This window comes from Xiphias gladius, chromosome 12 (genome assembly GCF_016859285.1).
Source record: "Xiphias gladius isolate SHS-SW01 ecotype Sanya breed wild chromosome 12, ASM1685928v1, whole genome shotgun sequence".
Lineage (NCBI taxonomy): Eukaryota > Metazoa > Chordata > Actinopteri > Istiophoriformes > Xiphiidae > Xiphias > Xiphias gladius.
This window is the reverse complement of record NC_053411.1, coordinates 6671000-6687814: the sequence shown is the minus strand read 5'-3', so window position 1 is coordinate 6687814 and position 16815 is coordinate 6671000. Positions and strand designations below refer to the sequence as shown.

Here is a 16815-nt window from a genome sequence, read left to right as displayed (position 1 = left end):
CCCTTTTTCTGAATACCTCTGTCGTCTTCCTCTCTCTCCCTCTTTCTGTGCAATGCATCCTCCCTCGCTCATCTATCTCTCCCTCTCTCCATGTGTGGGAGGAGCTATAAATACCTCTGTTACCACCAACATGAATACAAACCTCTCTCTCCTCTCCTGCTCTCCCTCCTCCCTCTTTCCTCCCTTTCTGACTCACTTACTGTTCACTCACTCATCCTCCCTCCATCTCTATGTCATCCCTCCATCTCTAATCCCTCCATTCTTCCCTCTTCCCTCCATTAACCTGTAATTCTCAAACCTCAAAAGTCATCGTCCATTTTTGATCTGACTTTTTGATCGTTAACAGGTGCAATGGTGGTTCTGGGTTATAAGAAAGGTTCCTGTTTTTGAATGAATCTCTTCATCCTTTATGTCGGGAAAACAAAAGAGACAGTAATAACACTTTTGCTAAAATATTCTGTCATTTAACCAGCATTCAGACAAACCACTCCAGTCTCTCTAAATCTACTTTCTTCTACTTTCAACATAAACACAGATTTTTTTTTGAAGGCATTTCTGTGTTACTAGTGTCATATACTTTGCTTCGTAGTATTCTTATTCGTTCGGTTACGTTGCTCGACTTTGCTAACCTCCGGACATTTGATCCTGGTAATGTTACACAGCTGTCACTGACTGTGTGGGCTCTGAAATTATTATACTATTGTAAAGAAGCTAAATACTGATAATAGAGGAAAAGCTCATTTGCCTCTTTTCTTATCGTTTCCTCTATCTATATGGAGTCCCTGTCTGTGGATCGTTGTTATAGCAATAATAAGCTAAATTCGTTTATTTACACTTTGTAATAAACAGTGCAACAGTCGTGTTTACAATACTATAATTATAGATAATAGGTCACCCCTATAGACAGTGTATGTACATATTTCACTACATGTATAACTACTATAACCATTATGGACAAAGGATATTGACAGATAAAGCGCTGGATTTCCATCTTTATGTTTTCTGTCAGAAACGCTGCTTTTAGTGTCAGAAAAGGGAAAGAGTTATAACCACAGAGAGATGCAGCACAGGTTTCCTATGTCTGATGAGACTGTAGTTCCTCTGGTTAAGAAAATATATTGACAGGGAGTGCTGTGACCTTAATATATTCATGAATGCTACTGGAGTTAAAGTCAAATACTGTAACATCATCCTGAATGTGCTGTCACAAGTATTGACTTTTAGAGATGTTTGTAATTGTCTTGAATAAAAAAAAGCTGCAGTATGACAGAGTGGAAAGACCTGAAGATAATAAATTCACAAAATTATCTCCAATATTGTAAACCATCCATAACGTTATCAAGGTTGTGGCTAACCATCAACTTAGGGCACATCTACTTAAAATTTTGCAATTGCATCTAACAGTGCTAACAGTGCTTCTTCACTTTGACGCTGAGTGATACGCCCAGCTCACGACCCAACCTGGCCAGTTAGCCTGTACATGTACGGCTTAATCGAATAAGATGCACACAAGATAGCTTCAGAGGTGTTGGTAGGCATTCTGGAAATGTTCAACTATTCCTCTACCATTTTGCATGCAGACCAAGCGAGGAAACAAACTAGATAATATCACCTTGCTTATATCCATCCTCCACTTTCTCTCTCTCCCTCTTTCTTTTCATTATTGTCATCTTTCCATTCTTGTTCTCATTGATTTGTGTATGAGCGCAGGCAGAGAGCAAGACATGTTTGTTTGTCAGTTTGACTTCCTTCCTTGATTCCTCTTCATCTCTATCTTCCTTGCATTTCTCTTACTGGCCACAGAGACAACAATCTACACAAACCTCCGAGTCATCTCTCAGTCATGTCTTTAAGCCCCCTCTTGTTTCTGTCTCTCCTTCTTGCCGACCTCCACAGTTTACTCGTTTCCCTCCCTTCCTCATCCTTCAATTCTCACTCCATTGGGCTTTACACAGTTGTCATCACATGATATGAATGGGGGGGTGATGATGATACATGAAAAATGAAAATGAATACATAGCAGTTATGTTTTGTTGCCATATTTTGTAGTTGTTTAATTTACTGGGTTGCTAGCTGGCTCATGAATAGCAGCAGCTGGCCACCTAAAGATGCTGTATGTGTGTGTGTATAAGCCTATGAGTGTCTGTTATTCAACTTTACTCTAAATGCATTCATCAGGCCATGATATACTACGAAGTACTTCAAAACGTGCGTGTGCTTGTGAGTACAAACCTGCCGAGGATTTCCAGCAGCTCTGCGACTCCGTTGAAGTGCTCAGTTTCATATATGAACCTGCAGATCAGAAACAGCACACACATGCCAAGAGTGACTCCTAAAGATTAAGCAACAGTTTCTAGTTTAACAGTCGTAAAGGCAACTAAAAGAAGGAACGGAAAGAAAGACAAAAATAAAAACCCATTCTGTTATCTTTGCATAAAAAGAGCCATGCTTAAAAATCTCCTGATATTCCTTTCTTTCCTACAAAATTGATACATTTCCTGATATCTCCTGTGTAACGTCTGTGATGTTATCATCTAAGAGAGAAATTAAAGAAAAAGAAGCACATTAAATAAAAAATAAAATAAACGCTTGCCTTACAGCTACCGTCAGAAGGCACAAATAATGATACTAAAACCAGTTAACTGAAATAGAAACAATGCTTGTTGCAGCACCGCAGCGCTCCCATGCTTAAATTATATTGCAATCACAACAAAAGACAACAATTCAGCCGCACTTGGTGAAGGGAAGAAGTGAAACATGATTGTACATCACAGCCTTTTTGTTAGTCAGAGCTGATAATCATTTGAAGAGACTTGTGTCACTACACAATGATTTAGCTCTCAGCATAAATGCAGGATGAAGATACTGTATATGGCAGTCAGTGCAAATGCGCACCATCATGTTTGTGCATGCCTGTCTATGTGCATGTCTGGCAGAATACAGCTTTTAATTATCCAAAATACACATTTTAGATGCAACGTGTACCCTTTGGTGGTATTAGGGCTACATTTTCATTTACCCCTTGTCCTGCTGCTTGTTTCTTTTCGACCACAAAGAACTTCAAGTATCAGGAACTAAAACTCAGAAACTAAAATGAAGGAACTGTTGCAGGAAACCAAAAGTTCCTTCAGCGCACTCCTTTCTGTGTTTCTACTGTGTCTAACACCCTGCAAAGATTAGATAGATCAGACTACAGCACACTGAAAATCAACAGTTATTTTAAAAAGTTTAAGTCTCAGGCTACTAGTCCAATTAGCCCCTCACCAAGCTATTAGTCCCAACAACCACTCCCCGCTAATAGTCTTTTATTGTTGGCTAATGTTTGATTTTTGATTTTAAAATTGATTCTATAAATGGCTATAAGTAGCACCTTTAAGTCCCGTGCATTGGATGGGTAGATTGCAGCCTGTACCTGAGGAAGATGTTGTTGATTTGTTTGCGGATGTAGGCTCGGAGACCCAGTAGTTTTCCATAGACACGGTGCAGGATGGTCTTCAGGTACTCCCTCTCCCTGGGGTCCTCACTGTCAAACAGCTCCAGGAGCTACACACACATAATAATAATTACAGACACAAATAAAGTCTGTTTTTATGCCTGTACTTGTGACTGCATTCATTCTCTAACCTCTTCACTATAACACCCACCTCCTAACCTCGAACTAATTTGAATATTTATATAACCTCGAGGGTATTTTTTTCATTTTTCTTTCTCTTGTGAGAACATTTCATCGTCATCGAAATATATTTTTACCGCACAAACGGCAAAATTTATATTGCATGAACTTTTTTTTCCCCATCAATTTTTAAAATAACGCAGGATATTAAAGATACAAGTTGTACAACAAGAACTGAGTCATTTTAAGTCAGTTTTTTATGCACGCACCCAAACCTGGATACCGAAACTTGGTGTGTTCCAAAAAAGAACTTCATTTATTTCTATCTCTCCATTTATAGGGATTTTAGAAACATCTTGGAGCTTTGAATTTGACAAACAGCCTTTTTCAAAGAGGGAAAGGAGAGAGGATTACCTGCAAGACAAACTTCTGGTCGACATAGCGTTTGGCCATGGAGGGCTGGAAGTCCGGGCTCTCCAGGAAACGCAGAAAGAACTCGTACACCAGCTAACAGAAGCAAAGACAGCAGAAGGTTGGATGTCATTTAGAGTGTCTTTGTTTGTCTCTAATGAACAGTGAAACAATTTGGAAAATACACCTATTTGCATTCTGTTTGCTTCTTACACATTACGCCCTGTAAAACCACAAAATGTCATTTAACACTTCAGTCTTCATACGGAATAAACTAATGAGATAAAAACTGTTAATTAGTAAACCTTAGAGGGTACTGGTGAGGCTAACTGTTTCTCTCTGTTTCCGGTCTTAATGCTAAGCTAAGCTAACAGGCTGCACGCTGTGGCTTTATATTGACCAGATAGGTGTGAGGGGATTATCAGTCTTCTCATCTAACTCTCTGCAGGAAATCAAATAAGGGTATTTTTCAAAATGGTGGACAATTTTTTTTATAAAGCTGCTTTAGGCAACATAGCATGATTTATTCATGATTGCTACAAATGGCAGCAAGAGGTGACTTCTTAAAAAATCTGAAATCTTAAAAGGGAACATTAGAAAACTTCACCTGCTTACTGTATGACTGTACACCACACCCAAATTTCATCTGGGAACCCTAACAAGTCTGTTTAGGAGTTCTTCTTTGCCAGAGCTCCATTTTGTGTTTCAGGCCAATAAAACAGTTATGTTTTCCTAAAATCTTGCTTTAAGCAGCTGCTTGAACTGATCCAAAGGACCTCAGGCTCAGGTACCGTGTGTTTATGTGCAGATAAATACTGAATGCTGCATTAAAAGCAACACCTGGTGGGAGTTGTGTATATTACGGCATTGTCCGCCCTCCAAAATATATTATAGAATATAAGGTAGGGCCCATTTTTCATGGCACTTACTGACACTGCATTGTGTTTCACCTAAATAACAAAGCAAGTGCATCACAACAACTCCCAAACTGTTTTTTGGAAAAAAAATGCCAAAGTCAACCCATTTTTCTGAACATATCCTTTCCAAGAGCAACTGTTCTTTTCTTCCTTTACCTCCGCAAGAGAAATGTATTTAAAGTATGTAAATATGGTCATAATTTTATCACAACATGAATTTGTGTCTATATGATGTACCTGCAGATGCGGCCAGGAGGCTTCCAGTGTCGGCTCATCTTCCTCGGGGTCAAACTCTGGATTCTCGCTGGGTGGGAGAGTCCGGAAGATATTTACCGAGATCTGGAAAACCACAGACATGGAGGACGAGGGGAGGATAGTAATGGGAAGAGCAGGAAGAAAATATGTGGTGGAAAAGATGAAAATTTGTGGGGGGGGGTTTGAGGGAAATGGATACAGGAGGGGATAAGGGAAAAAGAAGTCACAGAGAGAAGTGAAGTGAAAAGGGAAGAGGTAGAGAGGTAGAAAGAGAGATTAGCAAGAACCAAATATCATACATTACATTCACGCTAATTTAAGTGTATGAATAGAAGAGTCCCATATTAAGGGGAAGTTGGGTGGATTTCTATCAGATGAATCTAGCAAATAAAATAGGTAAAACACAGTTATGTTAGGTGGGGGGCAGTATTGCACTACAATAGCAAATGACAAATGTCCAATCAAAAGAAGAAACTTTCGCATCAGGATAAGAAACACAAATGTTTTTTGAAAAAAACATTGTGGTCTTCGCTAACTGTTTTTGGTTTCTGGGCTATCATAGACAACTTCAGCTATTGTCGGCCATATTTGATGCTGTTCCCAGACTGTGTTATAAGAACAGCCGATAAGTCATGCAACCTGACTGCTCGCTATGTCATGATTTATTCAACAAATGCATTTCCACTGGCCATTTAGTGCACAAACTAGATGGCAAAAAGCAAACATGGTATATCCCAATGCCCCTTTATTCAGTAGCATTTTTTTCCCCAATCCTTACTTACTCTCCACACGTCTGTCTGTATTAGTTAAACTTCTCACTGCAGGAGGACAAGGTGTAATTTCACGTGACCATGTAAACCTCACCTACTCTTACTCTGAACACTTAAAACCTATTTAAGTGAATACACTGCATAGATACTCTCTTAACCATTCATCATTCATACCTCACCCATCCTATCATCTTTCCATCCCCCTTCTTTCAGAGCTTTCTTAACTCACTTTCCTTCCCATTCCCCAGCCCGTCTCTCACCCTTTAGTCTTTCTTTCATTATCTTATGCATATCTCTTTTGTATCTAATGTTCATGAGGCTTTATGTTCAAATTAGACACACTGGTGTTTTTAGCCTTGCTAGCTAGCGATGGCGTTTACAGTATGATCCACTAGTTCATCATTGGTCACCTAATAATTTGCGTTTTTTTAAGCTTGTAGCCGCTCATTAAACATTTCATCTACTCTCTTTCCAACCCATCCTTCATCCTCTTGGTATTTTCACATCCTCTGCATATCGTCACTCCATAACATAAGCTATATCCTCTGCCCGCTTTCCCTTCTTTTCTCAATCCCTTCTTCCTCTCCACCTCTTTATTCCCTTGGGATCTCTGGGGCTCTGTGTTGGTGTCTGCACTCTCTACCAAATTCCACTCTATCTTTCCTTTCAGTCTCTCTTTCTCGTCATCCATGCAGCCTATTGCTTCTTAACCACCTTTGCAAACATTTAATCTCCCTTTTCCTCCCTTTATCTATCCACCCTTATCTTCCTTTCTCTTCTCCTCTCCTCTCTTACCACCTTTGTTTATAGCTTCTGGTGACTCCACAAGAGCTCCTCAGCTGGATAGCACACTGTCTACCTTCTCTCTTTTTCTCCTTCATTCCCCATACCCTCCTTCTCTCCTAATCTCTTTTCTTGACCTGGATAGAGCCTCCAGGTGTTGCATTTGATGAGGATTGATTCACCTGAGGAAGTGTGTTTCTGGCCTTCAATATTTCTTCTCCCTCCATCCATTTAACTATTGATCCATTTTCTCATCCACCATGACCATTGTTTGTCACCATCTGTGCTCAGATGTTGGATACTTAGCATTTACCCATTTGTCTTTCCCCCATTGTTTCATCCCTTAAAATCCCTTCTCCTCCCCTCCTACCATCTTTATAGCCTCTGGGTAGAGAGGCTCTATGAGGACTCCTCTGCTAGTTGCCACACTCTCCACCAGCTCGTTGAGTGCTGCACGTTTGATCTCCTTCCCCTTCAGGTCGGCCACGCAGTCCAGAAAATCAAACAGCACGCAGCACTGCTGCAGCTTCTTACAGAACAGGTCGTGTAACTCTGCCACCGGGGCGTCTGAATGATTGAGAGGTAGGAAGAAAGAAAGGGAGAGAAAGAGTTAGACAAGGAGGTTAAAGGACCGAAAAAGGTGATGCAGCTCAGCCAGATCCGATGGTGTTCCTGAAAGGTGCTTTGTGTTTGGTAGTGAATCATTTGACAAAGTGGGAGTGTGAGAAAGCAAGCCGGAGTATACAGAGATGTATTCTACAGGCTACATCTTCTCTCAAAAGTAATGAGGGCAAGAGAATAGACTATTACTCTACGAACACATTTGTACACGCCCACACACACACACGGGTTGGCATCCATACACACACATCAACACACACACCTTCTTCCAGAGGGCTGTGTCGTATCTCAGTCCTATTACCTGTCAGATTCGTTCTCCAGACCTGTTTGTCACAATGAGACACCCTGCTGCAGACCGTCAGATTAAAACCTTGTACCTCTGTAAACGCCACTTTTCACAGATGTTGAGAAAGTGGCTGATAACCATGGATTACTGAACAAGTACAATGAGTTTTAAATTGATTCCACGGGTTTAAGGGGGTGTGAAACTCCGCCTGTAAATCGTCATGCAAAAAAGTTAGAAAATGAAGTAAACACCATAATAGACAGTTACAGGTTCTGACAGCAGCCAAATGGGAATGCTTGGTTCTTTTTCTGGGTAACCCAATGATCGGTGACTCAATAGCTAAATATAGCAGTGAAATATCCATCCAGATCCCTGTATAAGTGTGATGTATGTGAGTTTGGTAACATACTGATCTATATTTAGATAAATGATATAAAAATACTCAGGAAAAGCCCGACCACCCCGTTGGCCATCATGATGGTGTGTCTTGAACTGTAAGGTACGCAACACCCAATACTCAAAATACTCTGCGCATTTAGAGAGACCCAGTATATACAGAGAGAAAATAACACAAACCTCCCATGACTAGTGGAAAAACCGAAAAATTGTGATGACTGGCATGATGCTCAAGGCTAAATCCAAACTTTACTGTAGGTAAAGATGGAATTCGAAAGTATCATTTGTACAAATGCTGAGGTTGAGAATGATAGCCCTCATCATCTTGTTGACCGTTTCTAATAACCCCCCCCAAATTTCGAAAGAATTGACAAGTTGTTCAATAATGGTTTATGGTTTGTTACAGTTCAGCAGCCATTTTTACAACCTAACAATCCAAACGTTAGTCTTAGTAATTCTTACTAATGCCTTGCAATTGATGTATAAGGATTTATTAACCATTAACAAAAACGTTAAGTACAACTTGTAAGGACTTTAAAAGACCGTCTTCTTATATCTTTATAGCACTGGAAATGTCCATAATAAACAGTTTTACATGCAAAATAGAAAGCCTTTGCAACTTTAGTTGGGCTTCTGTACACAAAAAACCTATTGAGGTCTGGACAGAGGTTTTTCAGTTTCTGCCACTGTATGCTCATATTTTCAGTAAGAAGTATTGGATAGCATTAGACTCTATACGTGTACCTTGTAACAAACGCACTTATAGCCTTGTACAAATAATGTCCCTCTGTAAGAGCAAGACAATACAGCTTTACCAAGAGGATACAATGGCTGGGAAGTCAGTCTAGACTAACTGTGCAGTTGGAAGGAGGATGATCCAAGGCTCTCTCCAACACACACACATACACTAACACAGAAGGAGCAGATTAGATTTAACCCTTCTTAACCCCCAGGTGGGAATCACAGGGGGGGTAAGAGGGGCTGATTGGAGCTCTTCCAGCCCCAGACCCCCTCACCACATGTGGGCACGCCAGGACCATCTGCTCCCTTTGGCACAGAGCTGCACAACAAAAGACAAGGACTGCCCTTTGCTTGATGTGTTTGGGAACATTAAACACACTCTTTTGAGACTGTTGAAAGTGGCCTTTTATTTTATCAATTATGTCTAACTATACTGTCAGTACTTTTGGATGGTGATGTGATAAAGTATCTGTTTGATAAAGTTCCATTTCACCAGATTGGTGTTATGGAACTACTTACAAGAATAATTTAAATGCAAGATTATAATCCTAATTTTCTGATTTGCTTCTTGTTTTTTTGTCCAGTCAGCATTCATGACGTAACCTGCATAAACGTTCTCTGTGACTTTTATTTACCTTCCTTTATGCCCATTTTACATCCAGTGTTGGCATCTATGAGCCTGTCCACTGAGCTGTACTGAGCGGTCAATTTGTTCTTGAATTGCAGCCATTTCCCAGTGACTGGACTATTGTGTGATAGAAAAATTCACACAATTTTCTGACTATTTGTGATGAAAAACAAGTGTGAAAAGTTTAAGAAGGTGAACTACTGCCTCTGACCTTGCTGAAAGAATAAATTCAAGTTTAAATCTGCAAGGTGACCACAACCCCCCTCTGTAATCATGTCTTCTGCCTGGTTGAATACCTGAAGCTTCAATCTTTTTATCCTTCTGACCCTCTATCACTCCTCTACCTCTTTCCCTCTTCTATTATTTTTCTCTCCTTCTCTAGTTTCCTGTTCCCCTCCTTGCTTTGCACCTCCCTAATCTACCCCTTTATATACTTCCTATCTCTTCAGCCTCTCCTGATTTCTTAAAGCCCCCCCCCCCCCCGTTCTCCCTCAATAGACAGACTGTGAAGGTGAAATCTAATCCATTTTTAATGGAGAGTAATTGTATGAAGATGTGCTGCTGGGACTGAGAAAAAAGAATAGTGTGAGGTGAAAAGATGAAAGCAAAGATAAACTGTATATGACTGTTGAGGGGAAAGAGAGTGAAAAAGGAGGTGAGAAAAGGAGAGGGAAGATGAAGGGAATGTAGGGACTTGTTGGGTCCTGGAGACCAAGTGTGGGAGAGTGAAGGAAAAGAAAATGAAACACACAAACTCGGTGCATTATGAGAGAGTAGAGACACCAAACTGAGGTATCACTGAGTGAAGTGAATTTCAGGTTTCCTTTTGGCTGTGCTATTATTAGGTCAATGCAGGTCACTCCAGGCTCATTCATTCAAAGCAGCTTTTAATATCATGTCAGTGCAGTGATTAGAATATTAACTGAGACCTTAATCACAGCAAGTGAGTCATTTATGACTGAGCTATTTTCATGTTTCCGACAATCCAAATTGGTATTTTGAATAACTGCTGAGCCGGCCTGTGACTATAAAATTTTAAATGCAACACTGAATGCATGTAGTTAAATTTTACGTCTTTATTTATTTCACCTTTATTAACTCAGAAGGTCCCTTGAGATTTAAATTCTTACCGTCAGCATGGCACACCATTACTAAAGTTGCATTACCACAATTATAAAAGCATGTCAAAACAGTTAGGTACAGCAGGCATACAAAACACAATGCAGAAAAGCAATTACACTCTTCATTTAATTAATTATAAACAGTAAGCTATCAGTACTATTACAAAAGCAGCTAGGGCTTTGTATTACTATCCTTAATATCAGTGTTCTTCAAGTGATTATGTGAACAAACAAACCTCCAAATGCATGCCTACAAAGAGAAATTAATTAGTTTTGTCTTCTGTACCCCTTTACTCGTTATATGAAAAACTTTTTCTTTTTAAAGCTGCACAAATACGTTTTTTTCAAATTCAATATTTTTATTAACAATTAATCTAATCTAAGGGGTCACGCTTAGCGACAAACTCAAAGGGAATTACCACCCAACTGCAGTTCCCCGCAGCTCTACAGAGCGTTTTACCGTCTTTCAGTCGATTGTTTTAGTTTTATGGCCTGCATTGTTACTGTTTTGGCTCACTCTCAGCAATGTGGTTTCCATATGCAGGCATCTGTTTACAGCAAAAAGGCTCTGATAAACCCATTTTACACTACCTTTGCCAGCACTAAACGCCAAACTGGCAAAGTGAGGAACTAGCTAACATTGAGACCAAAAACAAAGCTAAAGGAAAGTGAATAGTGTAAAGACAATTGTGTAATGATTCTTGTGAGGTGTACAAAAGTATGTTTTGCTCACTGGAGTCCAATGAAATAGGGCTAATAAAAAAAGTCTGAAAACCGTTCTTGACATTGTTTGAAGTCCCTGGGGAGACAGGTCACAAATGCAATTAAGAAAGCTACTTATTGACTCATGATAATTTTTATAGATACATAAATGGATGGGAAGAGTGCTGTATGATATCATTTGTTCATGAATAGGAAAATATTACATTGCCAGATTTTAAGTGGAGTCTGGTGAGAAATGATCTTCCCCAGAATGAACTTAATCAGATTAGCAGACTACTTTCCTTTTAAAACCTCAAATAATTAAAATTTGAAATGACAAAATATTGCATTTATACCATTTATTAAAAAACACCAATGTGTTTTATAATCAGTTTTTTCTCTAACTTTAACTTCAGTCTGTCTATGGGAATCAGCCCAAAGCCCACTGGTTCCTGCTAGTGATGTAAACCTTTTAAAATGTGTCGCAAATGTATATTTTCATCTTTAAAAAAAGGATAAGTTATTTCCTAAAACAGCTGGGCACTGTAATTTTTCACAAACGTTACAGAACAGGAGTAAATGGTGCATTTGTTGGGAACTATTTTCAACTGCAAATTAATATAAATTTGGTGCTCTAGCAAGTATTTACAGCAGCAGGACGGTGTATGTTTATGATTATGCACATCGTAATGACAGAACATGTCAGTTTAATAGTTTTTAAACAACAATGGGGCTCTATGGCATTGAGGAATAAACAATATCAGGCTTTGGATACGTAAACAACACTTGCTAGTGGTCAATTAATTTTTAGTTTTGATCGTTTCAATGGGTTTTGTTGACCATAAGAAAAATATAGAACATCTCCAGACTCATCCTTTAAAAAGACAGAGGAGGAACAGAGGGAGGCAATGAAAAAAAGACGAGCTGAACCACAGAGAGGGAAAAGACAGCATCTGACATAGAAAAGATGGTGAGGAGAGAGGAGAGGGGTGGATCCATTCGGTAAAAGGAGCAGTAACATATACGACTGAGCATTGCCAAGCACCCTGCATCAAAACACCAACACACACATACACAGCTGCAAAACTCTAAATATAGTTCCGCTGGAGAGAGACACAGAGAGGAGAAGAGGATGAATCTGGGGAGGAAACAGGAGGGAGGAGAGGGGAGCGGTATAGGGTTAAAAGATGACATCATGCCATTCCTCCTCCTCTGCTTCTCTCACATCTTTCCATCACTAGGAACCTCCCTTCTTTTGCTCCCTTGCCCCCTCTCTTCACTCCCTCCATCGTTCCCTTCCTCTCATCCACCCATCCATCTCTCGGAGGCTTTTTTTTGAATGACTAAGCACAGCTCTAGTCTTTAAATAACAGTTATTCTGTTTGGGGCTGAGTGTGTGACCGAGAGAGACAGAAAGAGAGGAGGACGGCTTCTGTTTTAGCTGCCATCCAAACCGCCTCTGCACCTCTGTCATTAAGCACACACTGATGCTCAATGCACAGATACAGTGACGCAGAGAGGAAGATGGGGAGGGAGGGGAAAGGGGAGAAAGAGACGGAAAGGGATAGAGGCAGATAAAGAAGAGAAAGACACAGTTATAAATAGTAGAATGAGCTACAGCAGCTATCAGAAGTGAGCCCCCATGCAGTGTAGAAGTCAGGGCAGTAGAAATTTCACCTTAAGGGGTTTAAGTGACGCGCTGTAAAGTCCATGTCTAAATAATCTCATCCTCCTAATAACACACAATGTAACCACAACATGACAAACTGTCTAGGAAGTATGTACAACACATTATCCATTACCCTGCTCATAAAAAGCATGATTTGAAAGAGAGACGAGGAGGGATGCTATCACGTATGATTGACTATGTCCTCCTCCGGTCAGCCGTCTTCAGTTTTTCAAGAACGACTGACGAGCTAACAGAAATTTACCTGCCGAGAAAGAACAGGACGAACCATCCCGCTGCTTTGAATTAGAGCAGGAAATTCTTGGAAGAAGCCACTTGGTGATGTTACCAAGAATAGGTAATGAAACTGGCCTGGTATGAGCATATAACATTTGAATAGAGTTTTATCTGTCAGATAATCACATCTATCCTGCTGACAGAACTGGAAATAAAACAAGCACAGGTTTGTGTTCTCTGATGAGGATGTCATGTTTCATTCCTCTGAGTTAGCTTGTCTGTCCGTCAGCAGAAGATCTCGCCAAATTATGAACAGATTTTTATGACATTTGGAACACAGATCGGTTCTGGGCCAAGGAACAATTCATTATATTTTGATACTTATCTAGATAGGGAATTTCCACTTTACCTTCAAAAATAACAAAAAGAGAGATGGATTCCAAATTTTATGGGATATTTGTGGGGACAAAATCAACTTGTGGCAAATAAACAATGGTTAAGGTATGGTTAAAGCTGCACTTATCATTGTTTTTAGTTTAACAATGGATCAAATGACTGTGTAATGTGAAAGTGGTCCCTCATAGTGACAAAGCCACTGAGAATTATCACCCAACTCCGCAGTTCCCCTCAGCTGTATGGAGCTTTTTGGCATCTTTCAGCTGACAGCAGCTTGTTGTTGTTATGCTACCTGCCCAGCACCAAACAGCAGAAAGAAAAAGTTAGTGAATAGCTAGCGTACAAAGTAAAGTATTCGGCAGCTAAAAATGTAGTTATATTTCTCAGGAGTTGGGAGACAGAGCTGAGTGAATATTGGATTCATATTCATCAGACCGACAGAAACACGGCTCCAAATGAATGCTCCAAATAATGTTGCTCTGTATCTGCTGGATTTGTAACTAAACGACTTTTTGCTAACCTGTTTGCCATATCAACTTGATGTTGTTAACATCTTGATAAGATGCCTCCAAATGAAAAAAAATCACTTAATGCAGCTTTAACTCAAAGCTTTCAACCACATCTCATGATCTTCATCAACAAAGTGAAGTCGGCTCAGTTGTCTTCACGTGACCTAAGTATGGAACTTCTGTCCTTGGATTCAGTGTTGATGGAAGTTTGTGCTTATTGGCAGACTTCTAGTTTTTAAAAATGTGACAATTAGCTTTTTCTTCTATTTTTTACGCCAAAACACTGTTATGGAATTCTGAGCACCATAAAACAAGACATCATTAAAATGCCAGTCTCCAGAATTTTTGATCCTCCCTATTAAGAGAGTTCTATTCCAAATTAAGATGCCTACCATCTGAAAAATATAAACGACTGAAGTTAAGCTCATTAAGGAATAACAATGAAAGCGACAGCTACTATATCTGAAGACCTTTGCTTAAAAACTGCGTTGTACTTTGATGGCAGTGGATTTCGAAACATGGCAGGAAGACTTTATATGCATATTCAGTGGGTGCGTAGACAGAAAACTCCACTTCTCTCTGTGAAAAAAGGCTGTAAGAGAGGGATAAATCATGGCAAAAGATTAAGTGGTGCGCTAAACCAATCTTTAAATAATCCAGTGTTACTAATTATAAACATTTCCAACACACACCATAAAGAACAGGGACCATCTTGGTATTAAAGGCTGTTGTTCATATCTATTGCCTGCAATTTTTTGTCACTTAATTTACCTATAATCAGCTGAATCACTATCAATAGATTTCAATTCGTATCAATAAAATCAGACTACTTCATTTCTCTTTTTTTTCTAAAAGTCCAAATTCTCCTTGACCACAAAATGACTTTCAGGAATATAAGATATTAAAATTCTCCTTTGATAGCAATATTTGCTGTGTAAACACAAATTGGAGACAGTTCGTAAACAAATATTGGTGACGGTTATCCCAGCTGGAGACATCTTCAACATTTGATTAGCAGCTTTGTACCCGTCACTTGCTGAATAATAATCTGTTGGTTTGCTCTACAGCGTAGACATCAGGCATGGTGCTTTCCACACTGCTGCTGCTACATGTCACAAACAACAAGGTGTGATAAATGAAAATAAAAATCTCACATATTCTTGTCTCTGATTAAGGCCAAGCACGTTTTCTTAAGCTGGCTGTGATTCATTGCCACCTGGAAGAATGCTTCTGTCCAGCAAAATTCACTTTTGTTCATATTCTCTGCTTTCAGTATCTCATCCCATCTACTACAAAATCTTCCCTCACAATTTCCTTAGAGACTGATTCACAACACGTCACCTCTGCATGTCCAATATTTTATTTTCTTTGTTTAGTCAGCCCTGCACTGCCACAGAACCACAAGAGCATATTTAATAGTGAATATCCACAAAGATGAAACTTGTGCTGATTCAGAGAGCTTATTTGCCCAAGCTTCCGCGTATACCTTTAAGAATCATCTCTTTCTATGGTGACACAGCAGCGGTTGTAGTTATTGCATCGCTAGCCGTTTCATTACACCATGTCCCCAGCAACATCTTCTGTGTTGTTTTTTTTTTTTTTTTTTGAATTCTTTATCTCGCAGTCTCTCCTCCCCCCACTGTTCCTCCTCCACCTGTCAACTTAATGTTCAGTCACTTCCTCTTTCCTCATCCACTCCATTTCTTTCATCACCCGCCTCACTTTCTCCCCCACTCTCCCTCTTAATTGATCTGAGACAATCATAGAGCCAAAACTACTCCATGCCTTCTGTAACCTAATACCAGGCCCATCCAGCCAGCCTCTCCCTTACACACACTAACACACACACACACACACACACACACACACACACACACACACACACACACACACACACAGTCATTCAATCTCTCACATACAGTCTGTCTGAGAAGGTGAATGTTTTACAGTAAACAGCCCATTTAAAACTGAGTCTGCCATACATTCATTATTATGATGTGGCCAAACACACATGCGGGACAAACTAAAATGAAAAAAACACACAGATAAACACGTCAAATGGCTCAACTGGGGTTATGTTACATATTGCATAGACAATGTGCCCTTTCTGACAAATTACAGCATCACGGCCTAAGGACATGAGAGCAACGATATCTAAGCCGGAAAATACACCAGGGTCTCTGTCAGAAACAGTAACTTGTGCCAGTTTTTACCATGTGAATATATGTCCACAGTGTTTCACTGTTGCAACATAGAGTATACTACAATAGTTTTGTTTTGACATCACTCACTTTAACCATTGTGTTACTCTTAACACAAAACAGTTAGCACTGTTAGCATTTCTCATGGAAACAAACAGAACAAGAACTCCTCAAACTTTATTTTTTTCCCTAAAATTAAAACCTAGTCTCACCAAAATGGGCACGGCAAAATTCCAGCTTGCATCTTTGCAAACTATCTTTGCAGTTCTACAAGCTAAGTGACATAGTGTGCTCGCATTGTTAGCTGCTAGTGAACTAGTATAGCTCCAGCTAACCACCAACCAGGATCGGTCACATTAGCTCTCCAAGCTAAGTAGCTTGCTAACTGTCAGTTAGCAAAGTCAGTTGCTAATAAGGAGAATAATTTAACACAGTTTATACAAGAGGCATACTTGTACAAGCTCCTGTCCGAGAACTGTCAGCAAACCATCGGCTCTTTTTAGGTAGCAAAGCAGGGTTATATCAAAAAGAATGTTGTAATGCAGCTATTATGCTAAAATAG

The 16815-nt window shown here is 39.7% G+C and overlaps 1 protein-coding gene across 1 annotated transcript in view; it reads right to left on the bottom strand.

The window, feature by feature from the left end:
• ppp2r5b (protein phosphatase 2, regulatory subunit B', beta) overlaps positions 1–16815 on the bottom strand; it is a 35050-nt gene that overhangs the window by 9990 nt on the left and 8245 nt on the right. Inside the window, exons 2-6 of the mRNA XM_040141629.1 lie at positions 7120–7316; positions 5179–5280; positions 4028–4120; positions 3413–3543; positions 2233–2292 (exon numbers count right to left, since the gene is read on the bottom strand). Of these exons, the coding sequence (XP_039997563.1) occupies positions 2233–2292; positions 3413–3543; positions 4028–4120; positions 5179–5280; positions 7120–7316 (583 nt within the window). The remainder of the gene's footprint in view (positions 1–2232; positions 2293–3412; positions 3544–4027; positions 4121–5178; positions 5281–7119; positions 7317–16815) is intronic.